This window comes from Mangifera indica, chromosome 3 (genome assembly GCF_011075055.1).
Source record: "Mangifera indica cultivar Alphonso chromosome 3, CATAS_Mindica_2.1, whole genome shotgun sequence".
NCBI lineage: Eukaryota > Viridiplantae > Streptophyta > Magnoliopsida > Sapindales > Anacardiaceae > Mangifera > Mangifera indica.
In genome coordinates, this window is record NC_058139.1 from 20,179,286 (window position 1) to 20,204,726 (window position 25,441).

Sequence of the window (25,441 nt, forward strand, 5' to 3'; positions counted from 1 at the left end):
AAATTTTCAGGTCTAACTCTTATCACTTTTTTTATTTTTTTCCTTTATCAAAAGTTCATATGTGTTTATGTGTAGTTACCAATTTTTGGCTTCTATTTTGCTTAGAGTTGGCAAGAAAAGCTCCCTGTTGTTGTCTTGAAATCGGTAGAAATTATGTACTCTAAAGCCAATTCGGAGGTTGGTTCATTTTAGTTCAAAATTTTGAATTTTGTTATTCCTTTCTGATGGGAATCTAATTAAAAAAGTCGACCATCGCAGGCCCAAAGGGAAGAATCCAGAAGGCAGTCCAGGAGGTGAGGATGTTGGCCCAACTGAGAGCAAAAAGAAAGACCAAATGGGTGAGGACAGAATGGAGAATTCACTAGAGCAGCTGAAAGACTGAAATCAGTTGTTTGGTTTTGCTGTTGAACTCATTATTGTAAGCTGGGTATGTTATTAAAGTTAATGTTTCATCATGGACATGGATTGAAATATTAAACTCTGCTCAATTCAGTTTCAATAGGAAAACTGCTCAATTATACATATGTTACCAGGCAAATGAGGGTGTATATATGATTCTGATTGTTCTTTTCTATCCTTGCGTGAGTGAATGTTTGGGCGTTGATGATTGAGTTGTAGTTGGAGAGATATAAGAATATTGAATCTGCAGGAGGAGGCTGTGTCTGGAGCTTGCTGGAGGAGCTGTGAGATTTGCTGGAACCTACAGCTAGCTGGATATTTGGCCCTTCATACAGGTTTGCAACACTTTCTAATGTTTCTCTGTAAACAAGCCTAAAGTCTGATATGTTCTTGGGTTTAGTATTGTTCATTTTCAAGCTTAAATGTTGCATCTTGATTATGTGATAGACTTAAATTTGTAATGTAAGTTTCAGAAAGTAAAAGTTAAATATTAATAACTTAATGTGGTTTGCATTTTGCCTAAAATTAGTAGCGAAAAACACCTTTTGCATTTTGGATGGGTGAATTTCAATGATCCAGAAGGCTGTTTTCTGTGACATGTTTGGAACTTGGTCTACTTTAAGGGGGAGTTTATTGAGTTTTTAATACTATTATAGTTATTGAAATTTAATGTGACCAAATATCTCCAATTGACTTCTTTTTTTCGTTATGTTTGTTCAATGATGTGCCATCTTGTAGCAATATAGCAATCTTATTGCATAGAGTTGTCTATACTTATTGAATCAGCAAATATAATATTTAGAGTAGAATTGTTTCTGTTTTCTCTTAATTCTAAATTAAAAGCCTAATCTGAATGCTATATCAATAGTTGGTAGACAGAGTTGCCAAAGGAGAATTGAATTCTGCTTTTGCTGTTGTGAGGCCTCCTGGCCATCATGCTGAAAAAGATGAAGCAACGGGATTCTGTCTATATAACAATGTGGCTATTGCAGCAAGTTTTCTGTTAAATGAAAGAGTGAAGGCCAGGTTTCTTTCTATTTTTATTTTTAAATCAGTTGTCATTCATAATATAAGATGACATTTATATCTATCATCTTCAGTTGTCATTCATAATAGTGGTGGCATCTCTTTCACTTGTTCCAATTTGCATTATTGAAATCAGATCTTGTTGGTACACTGATATGCCTTATTTTTGTTCACTGCATTAATAAGTACATGTATACCTTCATAATTTGTTCTATCTGGCTGTGTTTCGGCTGTGAAAATTGTGCTAATCTGTGTTGCTTGTTATGGAGGACCTAGAAGTATAAATGGGATCTCTGTTTGTGCAACTTCTTGACATATGGAAAAAGAGAATTGATATCTTCTTGACATATAATCTGAGTTACATTGTTTAATCTGTGTTTTTTCATGGTTAGTGGTGGATAATTTGGGGTAAAAGTTTTCCATATACAGTCATTCATTTTTCAGTTTCCGTGTTTTCTCTGTAAAGTTTGAAGCTTGCTTGGCATATTAGATTGGGTTTTATATTTTGGTGCTGTGTGTCTAATCTGTGACCTATTTATGGTTCTTCATATGCTTTGTAGTGTTGCAGCTTTGTTATAACCAGTTAACAGGCAGCATACCCACCAAGCTTAGTTCTTTGAAGAAGCTTAGTGTTGTTGCTCTCCAATCTAATCACCTCACTGGTGCAATCCCTGCAAGTTTAGGTGATCTGAGTATGTTAAGGAGACTAGATTTGAGCTTCAATCGCTTATTCGGTTCAATCCCGCAAAAATTAGCTGATGCTCCTCTTCTGGAAGTTTTAGACATTCGAAACAATACTCTGTCTGGCAATGTGCCTCCTGGTAATCAAGTTTCTACAGCTTTTGTTTGATTTATTCTATTTTTTGATTGATAATTAGTCTGATTTCTTGAAAAACCTCAATGGAACTTGATTTTGTTTTAATATGGTTAATGAAGCTTTGAAGAGACTGAATGAAGGATTTCTATATGAAAACAATCTGGAGCTATGTGCAGCTGGGTTTTACTTGAAGGCTTGCAGTGCTTCAAGTAGAATCAATCCTAATAGACCTGAACCTTTTGGAACTAGTACAACAAGAAACATGCCGGAGACAGCAGATTTGCAGCCGCCTTGCAACCAAACTTTCTGCTCAAATTCATCCAAATCTCATCAAGCATCTGTTGTTGTTCGTGCAATTGTTGTAACCAATGCATTATTAGCTTTCCAGGATAATAAACACAGATGCTATGACCGTTTGGAACTGGTGCTTGACTTGGTCCTCACGTGGCATTCAATATGAATTTGTTTTACAGTTGAAAATTGCATGTTTCAGGTCAACTTTCCAAGATAATCACAGATGCTATGACCGTTTTTCCATTTTTGCTGGGTTTACTATCTTAAGATCATATCTTTGCATTCAAAGCTATAACTAATGAAGTGGAAGTATCAATAGCTAAGCTAATAATTAATTTGGTTTCTCCTGAATCATGGGTCGGCAGGTCGATGAAAGTTTTTGTACATGCCTTTTTATTATAACAATAAAATTATATGTATCATTTTTGTGTATAAAACACTCATCTGAGTATAATTTTATCTTTAATTTTTAATTATCCAATCACATGATAATATATCGTTATTTATGCACATAATATTATTCTTTTGTTATAAATATAAGAATGATTTTTTATATTATCATGTGATAAAAGAAGTTAAGTTAACTAAACTAGTGTCCGAAAAATAAAAAATTATTATGAAAAAAAACCAGAAAAACCTTTGCTGAATATAACTGACAAACAAGAATGGAAGTTACACAACGTGTCACAGACTCACAGCAGGTGGATGGATGGTGTAATGCAAATTAATTGAAACTCACGCCAAGTTGGTCTCCTATTCCAAACTTGCTTAAAAATAATAGGAAAATTGTTGCAAAATGAAAGTAGGAAAAACACAATCAAGAATACTGAAAGATATTGTTTATCCAATTAATAAATTATTTATTTGTATAATAAATAAAAATTAAGGTATAATTGTTTATCCATTTAAAAAATTATTTTAATTTATTTAAAGAAAAAATTCTAGTTAAAATTAATGTATACGAATTAAAATGGGATAAAAGAAGTCAAGTCAATTAAATTAGTGTCCGAAAAATGAAAAATTATTATGAAAACTAGAAAAACCCTTGTTGTACACAACTAACAAACAAGAATGAAAGTTGCAGGGATTGATTATCTGCTAAATTAGTTTTGTGTTTATTCTTGAAAATATTTAAAATATATAAATAGATTGATTTACAAATAATGAAAATGCATTAAATAATGTTTAAACGAAAATAACATTTTGAAATTGAAACTGTGATCCTGTGAACAGGCTCGTTAGGCTCGGCTCGACAGCTCGTTCGATAGCTCGGCTCGATGGCTCGGCTCGTTAAGAATAAGCGAGCCTAGCTCGATATCCCGACTTGTGAAACATATTCGATTTGTCAGCTTGCTCCAAGCTCGCGAGTAGCTCGGCTCGGTATGTATTCTGAGTCAGGCTCCTTAAAGGCTCGCGAATAGCTCGTGAGCCTATGAGCTCGAACATGAGCTGCATTTTCATTACGTTCGACAAGCTCGAGTCGTGGCTCGGCTTGAATGAATAGTTATCGAGCTGATACCGAGTTTGCCTGTGTTTGAGCTCGGCTCGAAATCCAACTTTATCCATGAGTGTGGTACTCAGGATGTGATATCAAACATTATATTATTGACATGAATTTGTGCACACACAATGTTATTTTGTAGAGTAATGTACAATTGTAATGAGTATCAGATTGGCTACTGATTAAAATATGTCATTATATAATTGTGTATTACTTTATCTTTAATTCAAAATCACTCAATCATACGATTACATATCATTATTTAAATAAGTGTACATAATATTACTCTTTTTTATGCATTTAATGAACAAAGTTTTATAAGCAATACTTCTTTTGTAGCTATGGTTAACTAGGAAAATAGTCAATCTATCGTACCAAACCCTAAATGCTTATTATAATCAGCATTAGATCTGATAGTTCGTGTCATCAGATTGTATTCATATCGCATCAATTCAGATTTTGTGTCAGATACTTTTAACTCTTATCTGACCTGAATTATAATCGTATCGAAATTTTTTAACCCTAACTTAACCCTTTAATATTCAAATTGATCTGACCCGACCTAAATTGACTCAAAATTATTTATTGTTTTTACTCTTCAAAGTGTTTTTATCATTTTAGTTTCTTTATTAAATTACCCCGACATACTATTAATAAAACACATGATATAACATTTTATCTTATTGACAAATGATCTAAAAATTTACTTACTAAAACTTTTAAAACACGTTAATAATCTAACTAACCAAATTAAATTCTTACTACTTAATAATAAAATAAAATATTTAAATAAATATAAAAAATAATATGGGTAATTATAATTATACGAAGATACAATTATATACAATCTGTAAATATTTTAAATTTTTACTATAAAGATAAAATATATAATTATAATATGAGTAAGAACTTTCAAAGACGTCTATAATTTGACTAACTAAATTATTTTTTTACTACTTAATAATAAAATAAAATATTTAAATAAAAATAAATAATAATATGAGTAATTATAATTATTTAAAGATACAATTATGTACAATTTATAAATATTTCAACTATTGTTAATATTGTTTTTTAACATTTTTATAATTTCTAACAAATTTCATTCAAGTAACATTTCCCTAAAATATTTGAGTCGATTCTGATCATATCAAATTATTTTCATGTAAAGATTAATACTATTCAATTTAATTTCAAGTCATATCGGATTTATTCGAAATAGATTTCGTATCAAAAAACTCAATTCTAATTTGACATTTTTCATATCGTATCGAATTAATAGGGGTATTGAAAATTACCAACTCTAATAAGTACAAAACTTTTATGACATCGTACACAATCTCGAAATTGAGGATCTTCAAAACCTACATATTATTCCACATATACTTCTTCCAAAAAAAATTCATTCAAAAATGCAATTATTATTACTTTACTAATTTAAAATCCTAATTAATTGAGCCTGAAAGACATGTTCAAAAAATTTTTAATGATAAGAAGCAAATTAAGTAATTATTTTTGTTTCTGCATCTATTGAAATGATACATTCTTATTTTTTAAGATTTGTTAACCAAAGCACTCTATCGATATTATTATATAAATGTAATTTTTGTCTCTAAATTGAAGTAACACATTTTTTTTTATAATTACATAATTGCCACAAAAGACTTAAAACAGATATGTCTACCTTGAAAGAAAAATATCTGTTAGTTTATACTATCTTTTAGCATAATTAAATAAGTATCTAAATGATACACAATCAATTTATATAATCTTTTAGTTTTATAAGCATTGAATGTAATATTTTTTACCTTCAGTGAAATGATCTTTTAGCATTGAATGTAATATGAATGAAATAACATACTTGCAATCACAAACATAAAACACACAAGGAAAAAAGTTGTTAACTTCACTAAATAAAATAAACTATTTCGTATAATTAAAGAAATTAAGATATTCATAAAAAATATATATAAAGAAAGATAAAATCAAAATATTTGCCACATAACTCCCCCACAGTTGTCATTTTATTAACGTATTAATATAAATGCCTTCAACACAGAAACCTATTGATCAAATTAGCTTGATATATAAAAATTGAGTATGAGTGTTGTCAACAAAGCAAATATGATTTTCTTATAGAAGTTATTAATAATATCAAGCATGATGATAGTAAGTCACTCGACCGAACTTCCCCAAAAGGTCGAATTTCCCACGAAGGTGAATGTTCAAATAATAAATTATTTGCAAAGTAAATTGGACTTGGGTCTTCGTTGTAAATTTGCTGATAATGATCTTGGTTCACATTGGCTCCGTTATTCGACTACATACTCTTTTCATTTCTCGGTAAACTTTTTTGGAACAACTCAATTCTATTGTCATTTTGTATGGAAAGGGCGTTCTGAGTGGTTTGATATTTTTATTCAGAAAAGAGATAATTGCAAAGATTGTGTTTGGAAAATAAGAGAAACTGGTCCTTGCTTCCAAGGCCTCCTAATTAATGAGGAATATTGTTTTAGTTGGAATCGTTAGTTGATGTATGCTTTTTTTTTTTTTTAAGTTATGAAAATGAATAAAAATATTAATGAATAACTTTCCTCGGATTGATTTTGATGTCCACGAAATATTTTACATCTCAAATTTTTTAACACACTCTATTCAAGAAATCATGACTAATCTAGGGAGCCAATGGTCTCAAACTTTTTTTTTTTAATTCTATTTAAAATTTTTAAATGTATTCATTAATCGGGTATATTAATAAATTAAATCTACATTACTTTGTGCAGACACTATTTCATTTAGTAGACACTAATGTTATATAAAATTATATTGAGTATCAAATTGAGTATTAATGATAATGTGTCATTCCCCCTTAGGGTTTTAATATTTTCATGGTGTTTCCAATAAGCTTCTTTGTTGCTCTCTTCCTCCTAACACTCTTTCTCTCTAGACGTCACCCATTTCGTCCGTCATTAAGGAACAATAACTAGATTTAAAACCCACGAGTCGTTTTCAAATCTAGATGAATCATTGTTAGGGCTAGGTTTCATCTGTCATCTACCTTAGTTCATCTTCCTTCATCGATCATCTTCCTTCATGCGTCATCCATCGTCCTTTGTCCATCTCATTTCCTTTGTCCTTCGTTCGTCTCATTTCCTTAGGTTTGGGTTTCATCCTTTGTCCGTCAAACCTTCATTGACAAAATCAATGACATCAGAGAGGGAGAGTTAGGGCTAGGTTTCATCTGTCATCTACCTTAGTTCATCTTCCTTCATCGATCATCTTCCTTCATGCGTCATCCATCGTCCTTTGTCCATCTCATTTCCTTTGTCCTTCGTTCGTCTCATTTCCTTAGGTTTGGGTTTCATCCTTTGTCCGTCAAACCTTCATTGACAAAATCAATGACATCAGAGAGGGAGAGTTAGGGCTAGGTTTCATCTGTCATCTACCTTAGTTCATCTTCCTTCATCGATCATCTTCCTTCATGCGTCATCCATCGTCCTTTGTCCATCTCATTTCCTTTGTCCTTCGTTCGTCTCATTTCCTTAGGTTTGGGTTCCATCCTTTGTCCGTCAAACCTTCATTGACAAAATCAATGACATCGGAGAGGGAGAGGGAGTAGCGGGAGGAAGAGAGCGATGAAGAAGCTTGTTGGAAAATCTGAGAAAAAAATTAAAACCCTAAGAAGAAAATGATTACTTTTTAAATCTTGGATGAAATAACATTATTAGATTTTTAAATTAAGAGGAGAAATGTAATAAATTTTTAGTTTTTTAATATTTTTAGTTAAATAATATTTTTACCTTTAACCGTAATAATAAATTTTAACAGATTGATGAGTATTTGAATTTTTAAAAGTTAATGAAAAAGAATATAAAAAAAAAAAAGTAAACTTTGAATAGGAATAATTGCTTTGGGCTGGTTATAATTAGTACAAAGCTTTTTTAAACTTGTAGGCATAATGGCGAAACTGAGAATCTTCAAAATCAACGAGCACCCATAAGCAATTATTATATAAAGATATATGGAGCCACCAGTTTCAACGACAGCCCAAAACACTCTGTCCATATTGTTACATGAATGTAATATTTGTTCCCTAATTTGAAATAACACCTTTTTTTTTTATAATTACTACTTGCCACAAAAAACTTAAAACAAATATGGATGTATAAAAGCTATCAATTTTTGTTAAAAATATTTATTCTAATGAAGGTGTATTTGTTAATTCATATTACTGTTGTATTTATTTATTATTTGTTTATTTGTTTTATGTTTTAATTTTCCAAATTGAACTGTTTTATATATAATCAATGGGATTACGAGAATCCTTAAATTATATGTTTTTAAATAGTTTATATTTCATTATTTAATTATTTTACAAGATAATTTGATGTCTAAAACTATTGAAATCATAATGAATGATACAAAATTGAATAATTATAAATTTATAAGTTGTAATTATAATGTGCTGTGAGAAAAGTAACCACTTTAGAGAATAAATTGCTCTTAAATCAACCTTCAATTGAGATTTGTCAATCACACAAGATTTTAATTCTTTTTCATAATTTTTAAATTTATTTATTAATTCGGGATATTAATAAATTAAAGGAGCACTTGCCAAAGAATGATGAACTGTTTGTAATAAAAAAAATTCATTTCGTTGGAATAAAAAAAAGCATTTAAAGAGGATAAATAAAAAAATTAAAATATAAATATAAATATCTTTATATATATATATTCTTTTTAACTCCACATTTTTTATGCAATAAAACTAGACATACATGTTTTTGATACACAAATTAAGTACACAGATAATATATCATTATGTAATTTGATGATTTAAAATCAAAGTTAAAATAATACACAATCACATGATAATACATTATCTATGTACCAAAAGTATGTATACATGACATTGCTCTTTCTTATGTTATATCAAATGCATATTCTGAAAATATTATATTCAAATGTATAGCTTGCATGAAAAATATTAATTCCATATCTTCATTAATAGTGTCTTAAAAAAATTCAAGAAATTTTAAAAGATAAGAATGAAATATGCAAAATAATTTTTCAAGTGATCCACTAGAATCCGGCTACCACGAAGAAGAAACATTGACATAGGATTCGACAAAGAAGCGCCCTTCATCGATGCTTTTGGACAATGCATCATTGTCCAGATCAACAATTCTTCATCAACGCTTCTTCTCTGTGGTGACCAAGTTCGTTGAGTCACAAAATTCTATTGCATCACCGAAAAAATAAAACTCTAAAGGGAAAATTGCAACTTTTCAAAGTTTAATTATGAGGAGATATTGTTAGTTTTCTAAACTAAGAAGGGAATTGATATAAATTTTTGGAGCTTTAAAGTTTAATAGTAAAATAACGATTTTATCTTTATCTCTAATATAAATTAGTCCATAGATGAGTATTTTGGTTTGTGAACTATCATTGGTGTGCTTTTAAGATTAGACTAAAACTTGGATGGGAAATATCTTCTAGCCTATATAAAAATTTAGAATGAGTGTTCTCAACAAAGCAAGTAATATTTTCTTATTCAAGCTATTAATAATATCCAGTATGGCTATATTAAGTCAGTCAATCAGTTTTCCTTTTCCTCAAAAGGTGAATATTGTAATAGTGAATGATTTGCAAAGTAATTTGGATTTGGGTATTTATTATAAATCCGCTAATGATGATCTTGGTGCACATTAGCTCCTTCATTTGACTGGATACTCTTTCTATTTTAAGGTGAACTTTTTTGAGAGACTTCAATTCTATTGTCATTTTGAATGGTAGAGACATTCTGAATGGTTTGATATCTGTGTTCAGAAAAGAGACTCTTGTAGACATTATATCTAGAAAATAAGAGAAACTGGTCCTTGCCTCCAAGGTCGTGAGGAAGCTTGTTTTAATTGGAATCGTTAACCAATGTATGTTTGTTTTGCAAGTTCTTTACGAAATTGAATAAAAATATTATTGAATAACTTTCAATGGATTGGAATAATTTATAAATTAACGTGGACTTGGTTTTTCATTGTAAATCTACTTATGACAATCTTGGTAAACATGTGCTCCCTTATTCTCTTTTTTTAGTTAAAGGTAAACGTCCTTAGAGGAACTTAATTCTATTATCAATTCAAATGGTAGGGCATTTCGAGTGGTTTGATATCTCCATTCAAAGTAGAGATTCTTGCTAATATTATGTCAGGAAGATAAGAGATATTGCTCTTGCCCCTTTACTAAGCATACTTGTTTTACTTCCAAGTTCTTTATGAAATTGAATAAAATATTATTTAGTTACTTTCAATGGATTGATTTTGATGTCCATAAAATATTTTTCATCTCAAATTTTTGAACACACCTTTGTTCAAGAAATTTGGGCAGTTAAAGAGAGCCAAAATTCTTGAAAATAAAAAATATGAAAATCTACATATTTTATTACATAAGCAATTAAATTAATATTGCATTAAATTAATGTAATCAATATGGGTGTTAACAAGATGTGAAGCCAGACACTATATCATCAACATGAATTTGTTCACACAGTCATTTTATGTCGAGTAATTTTATGTGCTATTATAATAACTATCAAATTATGTATTATTTTATCTTTAATTTAAATTTACTCAATTATATGATAACACATCATCATTATTTTTATTTTTATTTTAATGAAAAAGTTTTATAAGCAATACCTCTGTAGCCATGGTTAACAAGGGAAGTATTAAATCTATCATACGAGAGCCTCATTGCTTGTTATAATCAATACAAAGCTTTTTTTAAGCCTATATGTTGTTGCACATATTCTTCTTCCATAAAAAATCCATTCACAAATGCAATTTTTACTTCTATTTGATAAAATTTACATTTTGAAAAATAAGCCTTAATTTGAAATCAGTAATTAATATAGGGAAACACCAGTAAATAAATAAATTATTAGTAGTTTAAAAAGATTTGAATGATAAGAAGGAAATTAACTAATTATTTTTGTTTCTGCATCTATTGAAATGATACAAACTTATTCTTTAAGTTTTTTTAACCATTATATGAATGTAATATTTTCTCTCTAAATTGAATTAACACTTTTTTTTTTAATAATTATATACTTGCCACAAAAGACTTAAAAACAGAATGTAATTTTTTTTTTTAAGTTTATACTATCTTTTAGCATAATTAAATATCTGAATTATACGCAATCAATTTATAATATCTTTTACTCTTATAAGCATCGAATGTAATATTTTTTACTTTAATTGAAATAACATTATTTTGGTGATTATATATTTGCAATCACGAAGATAAAACACATAAGGAAAAAAGTTGTTAAATTTACTAAATAAGATAAATTATATCGTATAATTAATGAGATTAAGATATTTATAAAAAATATATATAAAGAAAGATAAAATCAAAATATTTGCCACATGACTCTTCCTTAGTTGTCATTTTATTAACTTACTAGTATAAATACCTATAACACATGAAACTATAGGTCAAAACATCTTGACAGACAAAAATTGAGTATGAGTCTCGTCAACAAAGCAAAGATGATTTTCTTGTTGAAGTTACTAATAATATTAAATATAGTGATAGTAAGTCACTCGACCGAATTACCACAAAAGGTCAAATTTCCGGCGAAGGTGAAAGTTTCAATAATAAATGACTTGCAAAGTCAATCGGGCTTGGGTCTTCATTGTAAATCCGCTGATGATGATCTTGGTTCACATTTCCTTCCTTATTTGACTGAATACTCTTTCAGTTTTCCTGTAAAGTTTTTTGGGGGAACTCAATTTTATTGTCATTTCATATGGGAAGGGCATTCTGAGTGGTTTGATATTTTTATACAAAAAAGAGAATCTTGCAGAACTTGTGTTTGGAAGATAAGAGAAACTGGTCCTTGCCTCCAAGGTACTAAGGAAGTTTGTTTTGGCTGGAATCCTTAACCAATGTATGCTTTTTTTTAAGTTCTTTATGAAATTGAATAAAAATACTAGTAAATAAATTTCAATGGATTGATTTTGATGTCCATAAAATATTTTACATCTCACATTTTTTAACACACTTTATTTCATCATGACCAATCTGGAGAGCCAATGGTCTCAAACTTTTTTTTTATTCTTTTTGAAAATTTTTAGATGTATTTATTAATTGGGGATATAAATAAATTAAATCAGCATGAATTTGTGCACACACTATTTCATTTTGTAGAGTAATGTGCAATTATAATGAATACCAAGTTAACTATTAATAATGATTTGTGGTCATCTATTATAATTCAAAAGCACTTATAAATGCACACAACACTATTCAAATTTTATTTGTTAAACGAACAAAGTTGGCTAAAGGATTATTTCTGACCCAAATTTTAACTCAATCTCAAAATTATACCACAATCGATAAAAAACTCAAACACTCACCTATAGATTAACTGTAGTCAAAATTTTCAGTTAGAGACAAGAATAAAATCATTATATTATCCCTAAACTCTAAAATCTTTAAATTTATATCATTTTCCAGCTAGATTTTAAAAACTAACACTTCACCCCATCTTAAAGTTTGAAAAGCTTAAATTTCACCCCTATGTTTGTTTCCCTTCTCCGACTACCACCATTCCCACCGACGGGCAGTGTTTTTCACCCATTGTCTAGATTTGGCCATGAAGGACAACAAATGATTGTCACCCACAACAATGAAACGTCATCCTTTGTCACGTCTTCCAAATTTGGACAACGCTTCGTCATCTAGATCTAGACGATGAAAGGTCGTCCCTTGTCAAATAAGATTGTTGTTTTCTTCTCTATCACACAATCAGATTCCCTAAGCTACCAGAGATGAAACCTAGAAAGGGGGAATAGACATGTCAATTAGGTAGAGCCAAATGGAGGCCCAACCCAAAACACAAATTTGAAGCCCGACTCGGAAAGGCTTGGCTCGGCACTATAGTATGTTGGGACTAGCCTATGGGCTTTCTGGGCCAAGTTGCGGGTTTTAATATTAGGCTCATGGGCTAGCGCGATTTAATATTGTTTACAAATTTAAAAAAAAAGGCAGAAATGAAGGTTTCTGCTTGTGATAGTTATTTTTTTTATTTTTTCTATATAAACAAATCCAAAATTTTTTAATTTCCAATTTTATTTACAAATATCTCAATTTCAATTCTTTTATTATATTCTCCATCTCATTTTCTCTTATCAACTCTCTTTCGAAAACTGTCTGAATTTACAAATAATAATTCTTTATGTTTATAATTTCATTTTTATTTCAATTTTATCATTACAAAAAATTACAAATAGATTCAACATCAAATGAATCCAATGTCAAATGAATTTAGAAATTTAGATGTTGAGGACGAATAGATAAATGGATAGTATATATATTTTATTTATGTTTGTAATTATACAATATATAAATTAATTTATTTGTACTATGTTATAAACTTATAATATTTTTGATCATGTAACCATAGTATTCTTCCGTCATGAGTGAGAGATTATAAATAAAAAATTTGGGGTACTGTCCTCGGTTTTAATAATTAAAAAATAATTTGTGTTTAAAAATTTTAATTAAATTTTTTAAAAAATTGTTTAAATTTGTCAGCAGGATTAAAGCTCATGGGTAGACCCATTCAAGATTTGACCAACCCTATATATATAGGGTCGGGTCTTGGGCTGTAACACCCCTCCCTAGAAGTACTACCCACCGAAGGAGAAATATTACGAATTAATATCCGGAGTGTCTATTTTTTTTTCTTTTAAAATACTTTAAAATAAACGCATCACTAAAAGTGTTTAGAAAGTATTCCAAGAAAACTGAAAATCTGAAAACGAATAAAAGATGTATATACTCATATGAAAACTCATCTGAAAGCATCTGAAAACAGAGAGTAATCATATACAACTGTACAATCATCTCAAAAAGGTCACACAAGAACACGCCACTGTATGCATGTAATATAAACCAGAGATAACCTGCTCCAGCTGGATCTATCTTCACTGACCTGACCCTACCTCGTAGCTACCTCGATCACCTGTACCTGCAATCAGGAAAGAAAAGGAAGTGAGAGATAATAACACTCAGTAAGGGGAAAGAATTAAGTAAACTATCTCTTTTCCTGTTCTAACTCACTCTCGGGACTCAACCTCACTCATAACTCCCATAAGAACTCGAAGGGATAATCTAGTTCATGTTTTACTATTTAGGTCATACTTTGTCCTATTTGGTGTCTATTTGATACTTTCTGGAAGCTGACTATAGGGATTTGACACTTTTCTAAGCTCAAGCTCTCTTCCTTTCTCTCACTACACTATTTCTGAATATGATTTGAGCTTTACTATGAGTATGCTCTACTGCGAGCAGACCCTACTGTAGGTCTATGTCCTACTACGGACGTGCCCTACTGTGGGCGGTGTAGTGTAAAGTGCCCCCTCACAGTTTATAGCATGCATGCGTGTCTTATATTTTACAAATCTTGCTTCCATCTAAATCTATTCATAACTCACCAGACCATACTCTTGGGACAACCCCTGAATCTTGAGCCCCAAATTCCTTTTCTTTCTTTTCTTCTTCTTTTCTTTTTCTCTTATTTCTTTCCTTTCCTTTCTTTTCTTTCTTTCTTTCCAAAAACTACGAAATACTATTCACAGAACAATCATTTGGCAGGGCAACCTTCTTTTTCATACAATATAACAACCCAAACGGTTTCTAATTCATACAAGCTATATATCGTTGAAAAGAGGATTCAAAGATATTTCTAACAAGCTATAATAGCACTCATAATTCAATATATAAGGTAGTCAAAACATAGGATGAAATCAGTGGCAAAAACTATCTCCTCTGTTTATTTGGTAAAACAGTCCTTGTGGTTCATACAATATTTAACAGTCCAAATGATCCCCAATTCATACAAGCTATATATCCCTGAAAAGAGTATTCAAATAGATTTCCAACAAGATATAATAGCACTCATAACTCATTAGATAAGACAGTCAAAATATGAGATGAAGTCAGTGGCAAAAACTGTCTCCTCTATTTATTTGGTAAAGCAGTCCTTGTGGTTCATACAATATTTATCAATCCAAATTATTTCTAATTCATACAAGCTATATATCATTAAAAATAGGATTCAAAGATCTTTCCAACAAGCTATAATAGCCCATGATTCATAAGATAAGATAGCCAAAACATGGGACAAACTTAGTGGTAAAACTGTAAATATTGTTTAACTCTCTGTCATCAACAAAATCACACACATAGACACCCAAAATGGCAAAACAACATTTCTCAACTTCAAAATCATCATTTATAACATAGATCCAAAGAACCAAAACCCTAAAACATACAACATATCAAGAATGATACCCCTTACCTTATTTCAAGCTAATTTTTTGCAAGTTGGCTTCCTTTTCTTTGTCTTGCTTCCTTTATCACCAAAATCACCTTAAATCAACACCAAAACATACTAACATATTCATATAACATACATCCAATACATATATAAACATAGGTAAAGGGAAAAAGAAGAGATCTTTTGGTTACTAAGGCTTCCAAAGTGCTTCATTTTCTTTTCTTTCCTTACTTATCTTCCAAAACTCCTTCAAATCCTTCCTTTTTCTTCAAAAAAAACAAAGAAAAAGCATGAAGAAGGCTGGCTGCTAGATGAGGCGGAGAAGAGGATGGAAAAAGGGTAAAAGTTGCCTTTTTGACTTTTTTCTCTCTTTATATAATCTTTATCTCATTTTCTTTTTATTTTCTCTTTTCTTTCTTTTTTGTTTTTAATTTCTTTATGTATATCTATATAAATATATAGATATATATATAAAAACACACACACACATGCATGTGAACATATATATTTAAAACTGAAAATATCTCGAAATAGGGTCAAAAGACATAAATGCCCCTGAAACGCACCCGAGGGTATTACATGGGCCTTCAAAATCCATAGGTCGACCCGGCCCAAAGGCCCATTACTATACAAGCCTAAGGCCTGGTCAGGCCCATGAGCAAATGGGCCGAACCGAAGTTGGTCTGGCATGACCCATTGATGTGTTTAAGGGGAGAAAAGTGAATTTTTCAAAGTTTAATCATGAAAGAAAATTGCTAGTTTTCTAAATTAAAGGAGGAAAATGATATAAATTTTTAAGGTTTTAGGGTTTGGGGATAGAATGACTATTTTATTCATGTCTCTAACTGAATATTTTAACAAAAGTTAGTCGATAGGTGGGTATTTGAGTTTTTTATCTATCGTAGATGTGTTTTCGAGATTGGATTAAAACATAGGTAGAAAATTATCTTTTTCCCAACAAAGTTTTATAAACAGTCCCTCTTTTGATGACTAACAAGGAAAGTAATCAATCTATCATACTAGACCTTCGATGTTTGTTATAATTAGTAAATAAAAATTTTTCAAACTTGCACACGTAATGGCGAAATTGAAGATCTTCGGAACCCACGTGTTGATCCACATAAACTTATTTCATAAAAAAATCCATTCACAAATGCAATTTTTCGGTCTATCTATTAAAATTTAAAGTTTGAATAATATGCATAAATTTGAAATCAATAAGCATACATAAGCAATTATCATCGGAAAATATATGGAGCCACCAGTTTCATAATTTCAACGGCCGCCCAAACTTCATTAGAAATCAATAAATAAATTATTAACATTTTACTAATTTCAAATCCTAATTAATTGAGTCCGAAATACATGTCTAAGAAATTTTGAATGATAAGAAAGACATTAAGTAATCATTTTGTTTCTGCATCTATTGAAAAAATACATACTTAATTTTTAAGTTTTTTTTAACCATAACACTGTCCATATTATTACATGAATGTAATATTTGTTCCCTAAATTGAAATAACACGCTTTTTAATAGGCCAAAAGACTTATTCCCATCCAAGGTTTAATGCATTTCTAAATACATATTTGTAGAGTTTTAAAAATCTAAATATTCATCTATAAATTGTTAAATTTAACCAAACTCATTAGTTATAGGGGGTAAAATTATTATTTTACCTCTAAACCCTAAAACCTTAAAAATTTATATATTTTTCTCTCTTTGATTTAGAAAACTAATAATTTCTCCTTAAGATTAAGTTTTGAAAAATTCACTTTTTCTCTTAGGGTTTCAACTTTTTGGTAAAACCTCTCCCTCTCTACCAATTGGCACTATCCATCTATCTCTCTCTCTTCTTTCAGAATTATCTTCACCAAAGAAGACAAGTCTTCATCTAGATAAAGATAAATCGTCTTTGTCTAGATGAATTGAAAAGGCCATCAATTATGCTTCATCGGTTGCAAACAAAAACATCTAGAATCAACGGAGAGCCAACAATAAAAGGCAACAAAAACAAGACTGATCTAGAGACGATTCAATGAAAACGCGACAAATCTATCATTTGAGCTGATTCTTAATCTTTGATTCAATTTGTATTGGTTGGAGCTTCTTCACCTGTTGCCGGCAGTGGCAGAAGGAGATTGTGGCCATTGTCGTTGTTGTTGTTGTCGCCAAAGAGAAAAAAACTCTAAGGATGGGAGGTGGGGGGTGGGAAAAGTCATTTTTTAAAGTTGAGGTATGGGGTGAAATGTCAATTTTTAAAACCTATGAGGAATAAAATTATATATTTTTTAATATTACTAAAAAAATAATTATTTTGCCCTTAGTTTTAACAGAAAATTCTAACAAAAATTGTTTACATTTTTAAAATTTTACGAATGTGCATTTGCAAGTGGGTCAAACCTTGGGTGAAAATAAATCTTTTGACCTTTTTAATAATTGGATACCTGCCACGAAAGACTTAAAACAGACATGGATGTATAAAAGTTGCTAATTTTACTCTAAAATATTTATTCAAATGAAAAAGATAAGGTATGTTTTTTAATTTATATTAACGGTATATTTATTTATTATTTGTTAATTTGTTTTATGTTCAAAATGGAATAAATTTGAAATAAATAGGTATAATTAAAACACAATTTTGTATATTTTATTATTGAACTGTTTTAAATATATTCGAGAATCCTTTAATTTTATATTTTTAAATTATTTATATCTCATTATTATTCAATTATTTTACATATAATTTTATATCTAAAACAATTGCTTTAGAGATTTATCACTTGATTTTACCCATCAAAATAACTTTTTTCTAGGTTTATCCAACAATATTTGATTGGAATTGAAATCACAATGAATGATACAAAATTGAATAATTATCAATTCAAGAGTTGTAATTATAATGTGTTATCTCAAAGGGAAGAGTGGTTTAAGTTTTTTCTGTTGACATATTAATATCAAAATTTTGACTTACCATATTAAGTGATTGTGAGGTCGATCACTAGACATGAAATTTGTTCTACTCAGTGTGAATGATTCCAATCAAGTGAGAGTTATCATTTTAAAAAAAAAAATTATAATGTGTTGTGAGAAAAGTAACCACTTTAGAGATTAAATTGCTTCTATTTTAAATTTTTTTAAATATATTTATTAATTGGGGATATTAAAAAATTAGATGAGCACTTACCAAAGAATGATAACTGTATGTAATTAAAAAAAAATCATTTCGTTGGAATTTAAAAAAAAAGCTTTTAAAAGGATAAATAATAAAATTAAAAATGGAAAAATATACAACTTTATATACATATATATATATATATATATATATATATATATATATATATATATATATATATATATGTGGGGCCAAAAGATTTATTCTCATTTAAGGTTTAATGTAAACCCAAACTTATATCTGCTAATTTTTGAAAATTTAAATACTCATTCGTCTGTTAAAACTTGATGTTACTGTTAAGGATAAAATTATCATATAATAAAAATATTTTAAAAAAAAAAACCCAAAATTTATTACATTTTCCCCTTTGGTTAAAAATCTAATAAATTCCCTCCAACCCAAAGTTTAAAAAATAAATAGTTCCCCCTAAGATTTTTCCTACCACCACTTGCAACGGTCGAAGAGGAGACTGTGACGTTCTCCCTCCCTCTCAGCTTCTCTCTCAGTCTCACTCTATTCTTGGATGAAAATTAAATGTGTCTTCATCCAAGAATGAAACCGGATTGAGAGAGAAGCCAAGAGAGAGAACAACGTAGTCTCTTTCTCCGGCCATCGATAGTGGTGGTTAGAAAAACCCTAGAAAAAAATGTTAATGTTTCAAACTTCAAGTTAGGGGGAATTTATTATATTTTTAAACCTGGGGGAAGGGGGTAAATGTGATAAATTTTAGGTTCTTTTAAATATTTTTTTAATAACAATTTTATCTTTGATAGTAACAACAAAATTTAATAGATGAATAGGTATTTGAGTTTTCAAAAAATTAGCAGGTATGAGTTTTGATTTACACTCAACCTTAGGTGAGAATAAGTTTTATTTATTTCTTTCTTTCTTTCTTTCTTTCTTTCTTTTTAACTCAACACATGGTTTGTTATGCTCAAAATCGTATATTAAAGTGTATACCATGCATAGAAAATATCAATTAAATATCTTAATTAATCGAGTTCTTAAAAATAGTTTAAGAAATTGTATAAGATAAGAATGAAATAAGTAATATTTTTTGTTTCTATATTTATTTGAATGATAAAAAATCAATTTATACTATCTTTAAGCTATATAAGCATTGAATATAATATTCATGATCTGAATCAAAATGATGATTATTTTTCTTTGGTGATTATGGATTTGCAATCGTAAATTAAAACACATTAGGAAAAAAGTTCCTAATTTTACTAAATAATAAATTAATAATATTTTTTCTCATTAAAAAAATTATAATGTGTACTTATTACAATCTTTATATTTACTTTGTCGAAAATGTATAAAAAAAGAAAAGATAAAATCAAAATTGTTGTCACATAACTCTCGCTATATAAAAATTGAGTATAAGTTTCTTCAATCAAACAAATTATTAATAATGTCCAATATGACTACAATATATAAATTTTTCAGTTTTCCCAATAGTGAATGATTTGTAGAATAATTTAGACTTAGCTCCTCATTGTAAATCTGTTAATGATGATCTTTGTGAATATGTGTTCTCTTATTCAACTAAATACTCTTTTAAATTTAAGGTAAACATTCTTGGTGGCATCTTTGTGAATGGTTTGATACTTCTTTCAAAGTAGAGATTATTGTGAATGTTATGTCAGGAAAATAAGACATTCCTGTTTAATGAGCATACTTGTTTTACTTGGAATAATTAATCAATGCATTTTTTTTTCAAGTTCTTTATGAAATTAAATAAAATATTTTTAAGTTACTTTCAATGGATTGATTTTGATGCCTATCCAATATATTCTTACATCTCAAATTTTTTAACACACATTATACAATAAATTTTAGCTGCTATAAGCAATTAAATTATAATGTTGCATTAAATTAATGTAATCCCTGTGTGTTAACAAGATGCGATATCAAACACTATGTTATCAACATAAACTGCCCATACATTATGTAATTTTAAAAAGAGTAATGTTACATATAATTATAATGAATCTCAAGTCGGATATCAATGATAATATATCATCATATGATTACATATTATTTTATTTTTAATTCAAAATTACTCAATCATATGATAATATATCAATATTGATGTCCAAATTTATACACGTGCAAATAACATTATTCTTTTTTATATACTTAATGTGTAAAGTTTTATCAGCAATACCACTTTTGTAATCATGGTTAACAAGTGGCCAATCTATCATATCAGAACCTTAGTGCTTGTTATAACAGCGAAATTGAGAATCTTCAAAACTTGCATATTGTTTCACGTATATTTCTTCCATAAAAAATCCATTCAAAAATGCAAATAAAATTTAAAATTTAAACAATATGCATAAATTTGAAATCAATAAGCATTAATAAGCAATTATCATCAAAAAAATACATATATACGAAGCCACCAGTATCAAAATTTCAACGACTGCCCAAACTTCATTAAAAATCAATAAAATTATTAATAGTTTACTAGTTTCCAATCCTAATTAATTGAGTCCGAAAGACGTGTTTAAGAAATTTTGAATGATAAGAAGGAAATTAAAATATGTACTTAATTTTTGAGTTTCTTTACCCGAGACACTCTATCGTTATTATTATATGAAGGTAATATTTGTTTTCTAAATTTAAATAATATGGTTTTTTATAAATATATGAATGTCATAATATAAATAAGTGATTTTAAATTAATGATAAAATAACATCTAATTACGTAATAACATATTTGTATATAAAAAATACGTATATATAACATTATTCTAAAACAAATATGGATATATAAAAATTGCTAATTTTAGTCTAATATAATTTATTATAGATTTTTTGTTGTAATTATAGTGTGTCGTGAAAAGAGCTATAAGTTTAGAGATTAAATCACTTTCAAATCAACCTTCAATTGCGATTTGTCAATCACAAAATATTTTTTATTTTATTAAAATCTATCCCCTGCCAACAACACTACTTCCCTTAATTGGTTGTGTCAAGAGTCGGTGGGACAATTTCCATTAGTTAGTGACTCGATGATATTTCACCAAATAATTGATTTTGAGTTAAGGGTGGATGGTTTGTGATTCATGGCGGTGAACGTGGTGGCGAATTAAGGGAGTTGGTGGTTTATGATTCTATGCATAAGCTATAAAACCAATACAACCATTTAAGATCACTTAAGAGTTTGATTATAATTTATTGATAATGAGTTTCGAATACATGTTTTATATTTAAATATATTTATCTTTACTATTTAAACTATCTTTTAAGGACGCGTCTTAGTGATATTAATTTAGAATTTAGAATAACATTGATAATGATATGAGAATATTATTAGGGGAAATATTTTGAACAATTATTCAACAAAGCTTTTAATTATCATCACAAGGGCATACAAAGCCTTTAATATATGGGGTGGGTGGGACGATTTCCATTGGTCAGTGACTCGTTGATATTTCACCAAGACAATTGGTTGTGTGTTAAGGGTGGGTGGTTTGTGATTCATGGCGGTGAGTGTGGTGGCAAAATAATGGAGTCTGTGGTAATGATAGATGTAGTGTGTGCACGGTAAACTTACAATAAATTTGAGAAAAGAAGGCCTCTTTCACCCTTTATTTGCATTTTTAATAATCTTTTATGCATAAGCTACAAAACTAACACAACCACTTGAAATACCATAAGAGTTTGATTATGATATATTGTTAATAAGTTTTAAATACATATTCTTATATTTGAATATATTTATCTTTTTCACTTGAACTATCTCTTAAGAGGAGTTATAGTGATTTTAATTTAAAATGACAATGACAATAATATAAGAATAATATATGGGAAAATGTTTGGAACAATTATTCAACAAAGCCTTTAATTATCATCACAAGGGCATGCAATGCCAAATGAGCGATAAGTATAACAGATGGTTTTACCCAAATTAATATTATAATCTAACAGAAGAAAACTAATAGATCTTGGAGCAAGAGTCACCTCTGTCACCTAATCAAGTCTCACCTTCTTTCAAAAGTTCTCCTGCCAGATTATGGAGAAGAGCATCCCCCATTCTGTCAACAATTCATGTGTCTTCCAAAAGAAAAAGCTTTCAATCAACTTTAAGGGATCTGTCAAATGAGTCATCTGGGTGAGAAAAGAAAGGGTTTTGTACATAAAAAAATTCTGAATTTAAGTCTCTTTTTGACTCGGCTCAAATAGAATTCCTTATTAGAAAAAAAAAAAAAAAGGGAAAACTTTACGGGACTTGATCGATCATCATGCTTTTATTCACAGTGAAGCTGTCAACATATGGCGAGGAGGGTTGGACTGTCTGCAATTGATCTTCCAGATCATCAAAGTGCCAGAGAGGAGCCATGCGGCAAAGGAAGAAGCTGAGATACATTGAATGCTCCACCTTCAAGGAAACTGAAAATAAAGAGAATGTCTTTTACAATCTTGTTACCTTTTATTTTATTCAGATATGGCTTTACACATACAAATTAATATCATTTCTTTGCCTAGTTCTGGTTAAATCCATTAGAATTGACTGATTTAATAAAATGAAGAGACAAATGTCAAGATTATCCACTCCCTCCCCTTATTATATAAGCTAACATTAATATTTGTATCGGCAAGTATTTAATATAATTATATCTTTTGGGGCATAACAAACAAATAGGTAGCTTTTTTATTATATTATCTATTGAACTATAAAACTAAACTGATTTTAGTTATCCATCAAAATATAATAAAAAGAAATAACATCTTGCTGATACAAATATAAGTAAACCAAAGGTTAGCAAAACTAGTAAAGAATTAAAGCCTATGCAGGTTCTCTATTGAAAAAAAAAGTTCTCTATTAAAAAAAAAAAATCTTGCTGATCTTTGGTTCTTCATTATATTTCATCCTCCTGAAAACCTAATACGACAGGTTCTATTTTTTCATCAGACATGAAAGTTGTTTCCAGCCCCTATCCTCATATATTTTTTAATATTTCTTCAACTCTAATCTATCTCGTCTAATAATATAAAACTACATAAATAGTAGTAATCCCGACTCAAAAATATAATTCAAAGGAAAAAATCTGGTTTGATAATCTTTTTATTGGAAACAGAAACGAAAACAAAGAAAACCTATAAATATACATTCAAAATAATGGCTCCGCTTCTTCTTATTCCTTCTTTCTTTCTATCCTCTTTCAAGAACTATCTTTAAAAAGCAGAAAAATAATATATATAATAATGATAATAATAAAAGATTCACAAAGGTAAAGTCTTCCTACCTTCAATTTATAAATAGAAATTGTAGTTCTAGCTAGAAAGACGGGCGCGTGTGAGCCCCACTATAAGCCTCTTGTGGCTGACCGCCATTTGGTGGCAGATTATAAATAGAGATTTGTGAAGGATCAGGAAGAGCAGTGTGAGGGTGGTGGCCACTGCTTTCAATTTGCTGAGGCGAATTATCAGCGGGCCCTTGGATCTGTCCTTGACCGCCAGTCTCTTCATCATCTTCTAGAGGCAATCTCTCGTACGTGGCATTTGCAAACGTGGCGGCTATGACTGTCACAGGGCCAGCTGCCACCAGTTGCCCCACCACACTCCCTCCCACCACCTGACCCTGTCCGCCGGCCAAGTTCACCGTTAGCCCAGTTGAGCCTGGAGGAGCTGGTCCGGACAAAAAAGCCGCAGTCAACGACAAAATTTCAAACCTACCTGGTAGTGCCGTCAGGGCACCGGGTGCTGATGGTTCCCGTGATGTCTTCTTCATCTTCATTGCTTCTGGTTTCGTTTACAGAGATTTCAAGGTCACGTTTGTTTAGAATCGGTGAACTGGCAGCCGGGCCCATGCCCGGCATGCTGACTTGATTGGTCCACCCAGGGTTAGCCAGTTTTGTTGAATTGTGGTAAAAGAGCAAATAAGAGAAGAAGATTAAGCAAAGAATCTAAATCAAATTTAAGGATTTCGCTTTCGTTTATATTTTTAGCTGTTTAGAAGTTGAGGATTTGAGATCAGAAAGTCAAAACAGAGCTAAACAAGAAACAAAAGATTAGATGTACAAACTATGGATTGTTCTTTATGAGGTACTGGAACTCAACCTTTCACAGATTTATGAGAGAGAAGGCAGAAGCTAGTTAGTGATCGAGTACTGAAGAAAGAGAGGTAGTTAGAAGAGAGAATCAGATCCAACTGGTGATGGAGTGAAAGTACAGAAGAAGAGAAAAAAGGACTTTAATTTAGAAGATGAAGAATACAAACAAACAACAACAGATGCAAAACCCTCGATAGAATCAATTAAAAGAGGCACCCATGCTGAGACAGGAAGAGAATAAACTAAGTGTGAGAGGGAAATTTTACAGTATTCAAAACAACAAACTCAAAACACAACAATCAATCAAATCTCTTTTTCCCGTTCTTTTTTGGGAAAAGGACTATTTCCCACCCATTTTTTACCCTACTCTCAAACTTATACTCACGGCAGATCAAAAACCACTTTTCCCACCCATGACCAAACTGTCATCCATTTTTTCAGTTAGGGATAGAGGTAAAATCGTCATTTTAATCATAAACCTCAAAACTTTAACATTTCAGTTCCCCTCTCCAGGTTTTAAAAACTAACATCTCAACCTATCCTCAAAGTTTGAAAAGTTTAGATTTCACCCCTAGGGTTTGCTTCCTTCTCCGGCCACCACCGACGGCTGACGCATTCCACCGATCTCCCATCTCCGACTACAAAGGACAACGAAAGACAACCCTTCGTCATCCAGATCTGGACGACAAAGCGTCATCCAGATCTGGAAGAACAGACGAAGGATGACGCTTCGTCATCCTTCGTCGTCACGTCTGGACGACGCAACGAGAGACGAAGGACGACGAAGCATCGTCCTTCGTCTTCTGGGTGGATCTCTTCGTC

At 30.1% G+C, this 25,441-nt stretch overlaps 2 protein-coding genes across 2 annotated transcripts; one reads left to right on the forward strand and one right to left on the reverse strand.

Moving 5' to 3' along the window:
* The first annotated feature begins 1,271 nt into the window (after positions 1 to 1,271).
* LOC123212569 (receptor-like protein 46) lies at positions 1,272 to 2,723 on the forward strand. The gene is made up of 3 exons (XM_044631749.1): positions 1,272 to 1,414; positions 1,986 to 2,246; positions 2,362 to 2,723. Coding segments are annotated over exons 1-3 (603 nt in total). The 5' UTR covers positions 1,272 to 1,413; the 3' UTR covers positions 2,703 to 2,723.
* Positions 2,724 to 22,352: 19,629 nt separating this feature from the next.
* Positions 22,353 to 24,888, reverse strand: LOC123212470 (AT-hook motif nuclear-localized protein 20-like). Its single transcript, XM_044631629.1, has 2 exons — positions 23,813 to 24,888; positions 22,353 to 22,955 (listed from the first exon to the last, which is right to left on the reverse strand). The coding sequence occupies exon 1, from the start codon at positions 24,301 to 24,303 to the stop codon at positions 23,845 to 23,847; it is 459 nt and encodes a 152-aa protein (XP_044487564.1). The 5' UTR covers positions 24,304 to 24,888; the 3' UTR covers positions 22,353 to 22,955; positions 23,813 to 23,844.
* Positions 24,889 to 25,441: the final 553 nt, after the last annotated feature.

Excerpts from the sequence above, each read along its gene's own strand:
- LOC123212569 (XM_044631749.1), top strand. Across the intron at positions 2,247-2,361 it reads GTCTGGCAATGTGCCTCCTG|CTTTGAAGAGACTGAATGAA; the intron begins GTAATCAAGTTT and ends TGGTTAATGAAG.
- LOC123212470 (XM_044631629.1), bottom strand. The coding sequence starts at position 24,303 with ATGAAGATGAAGAAGACATCACGGGAACCATCAGCACCCGGTGCCCTG.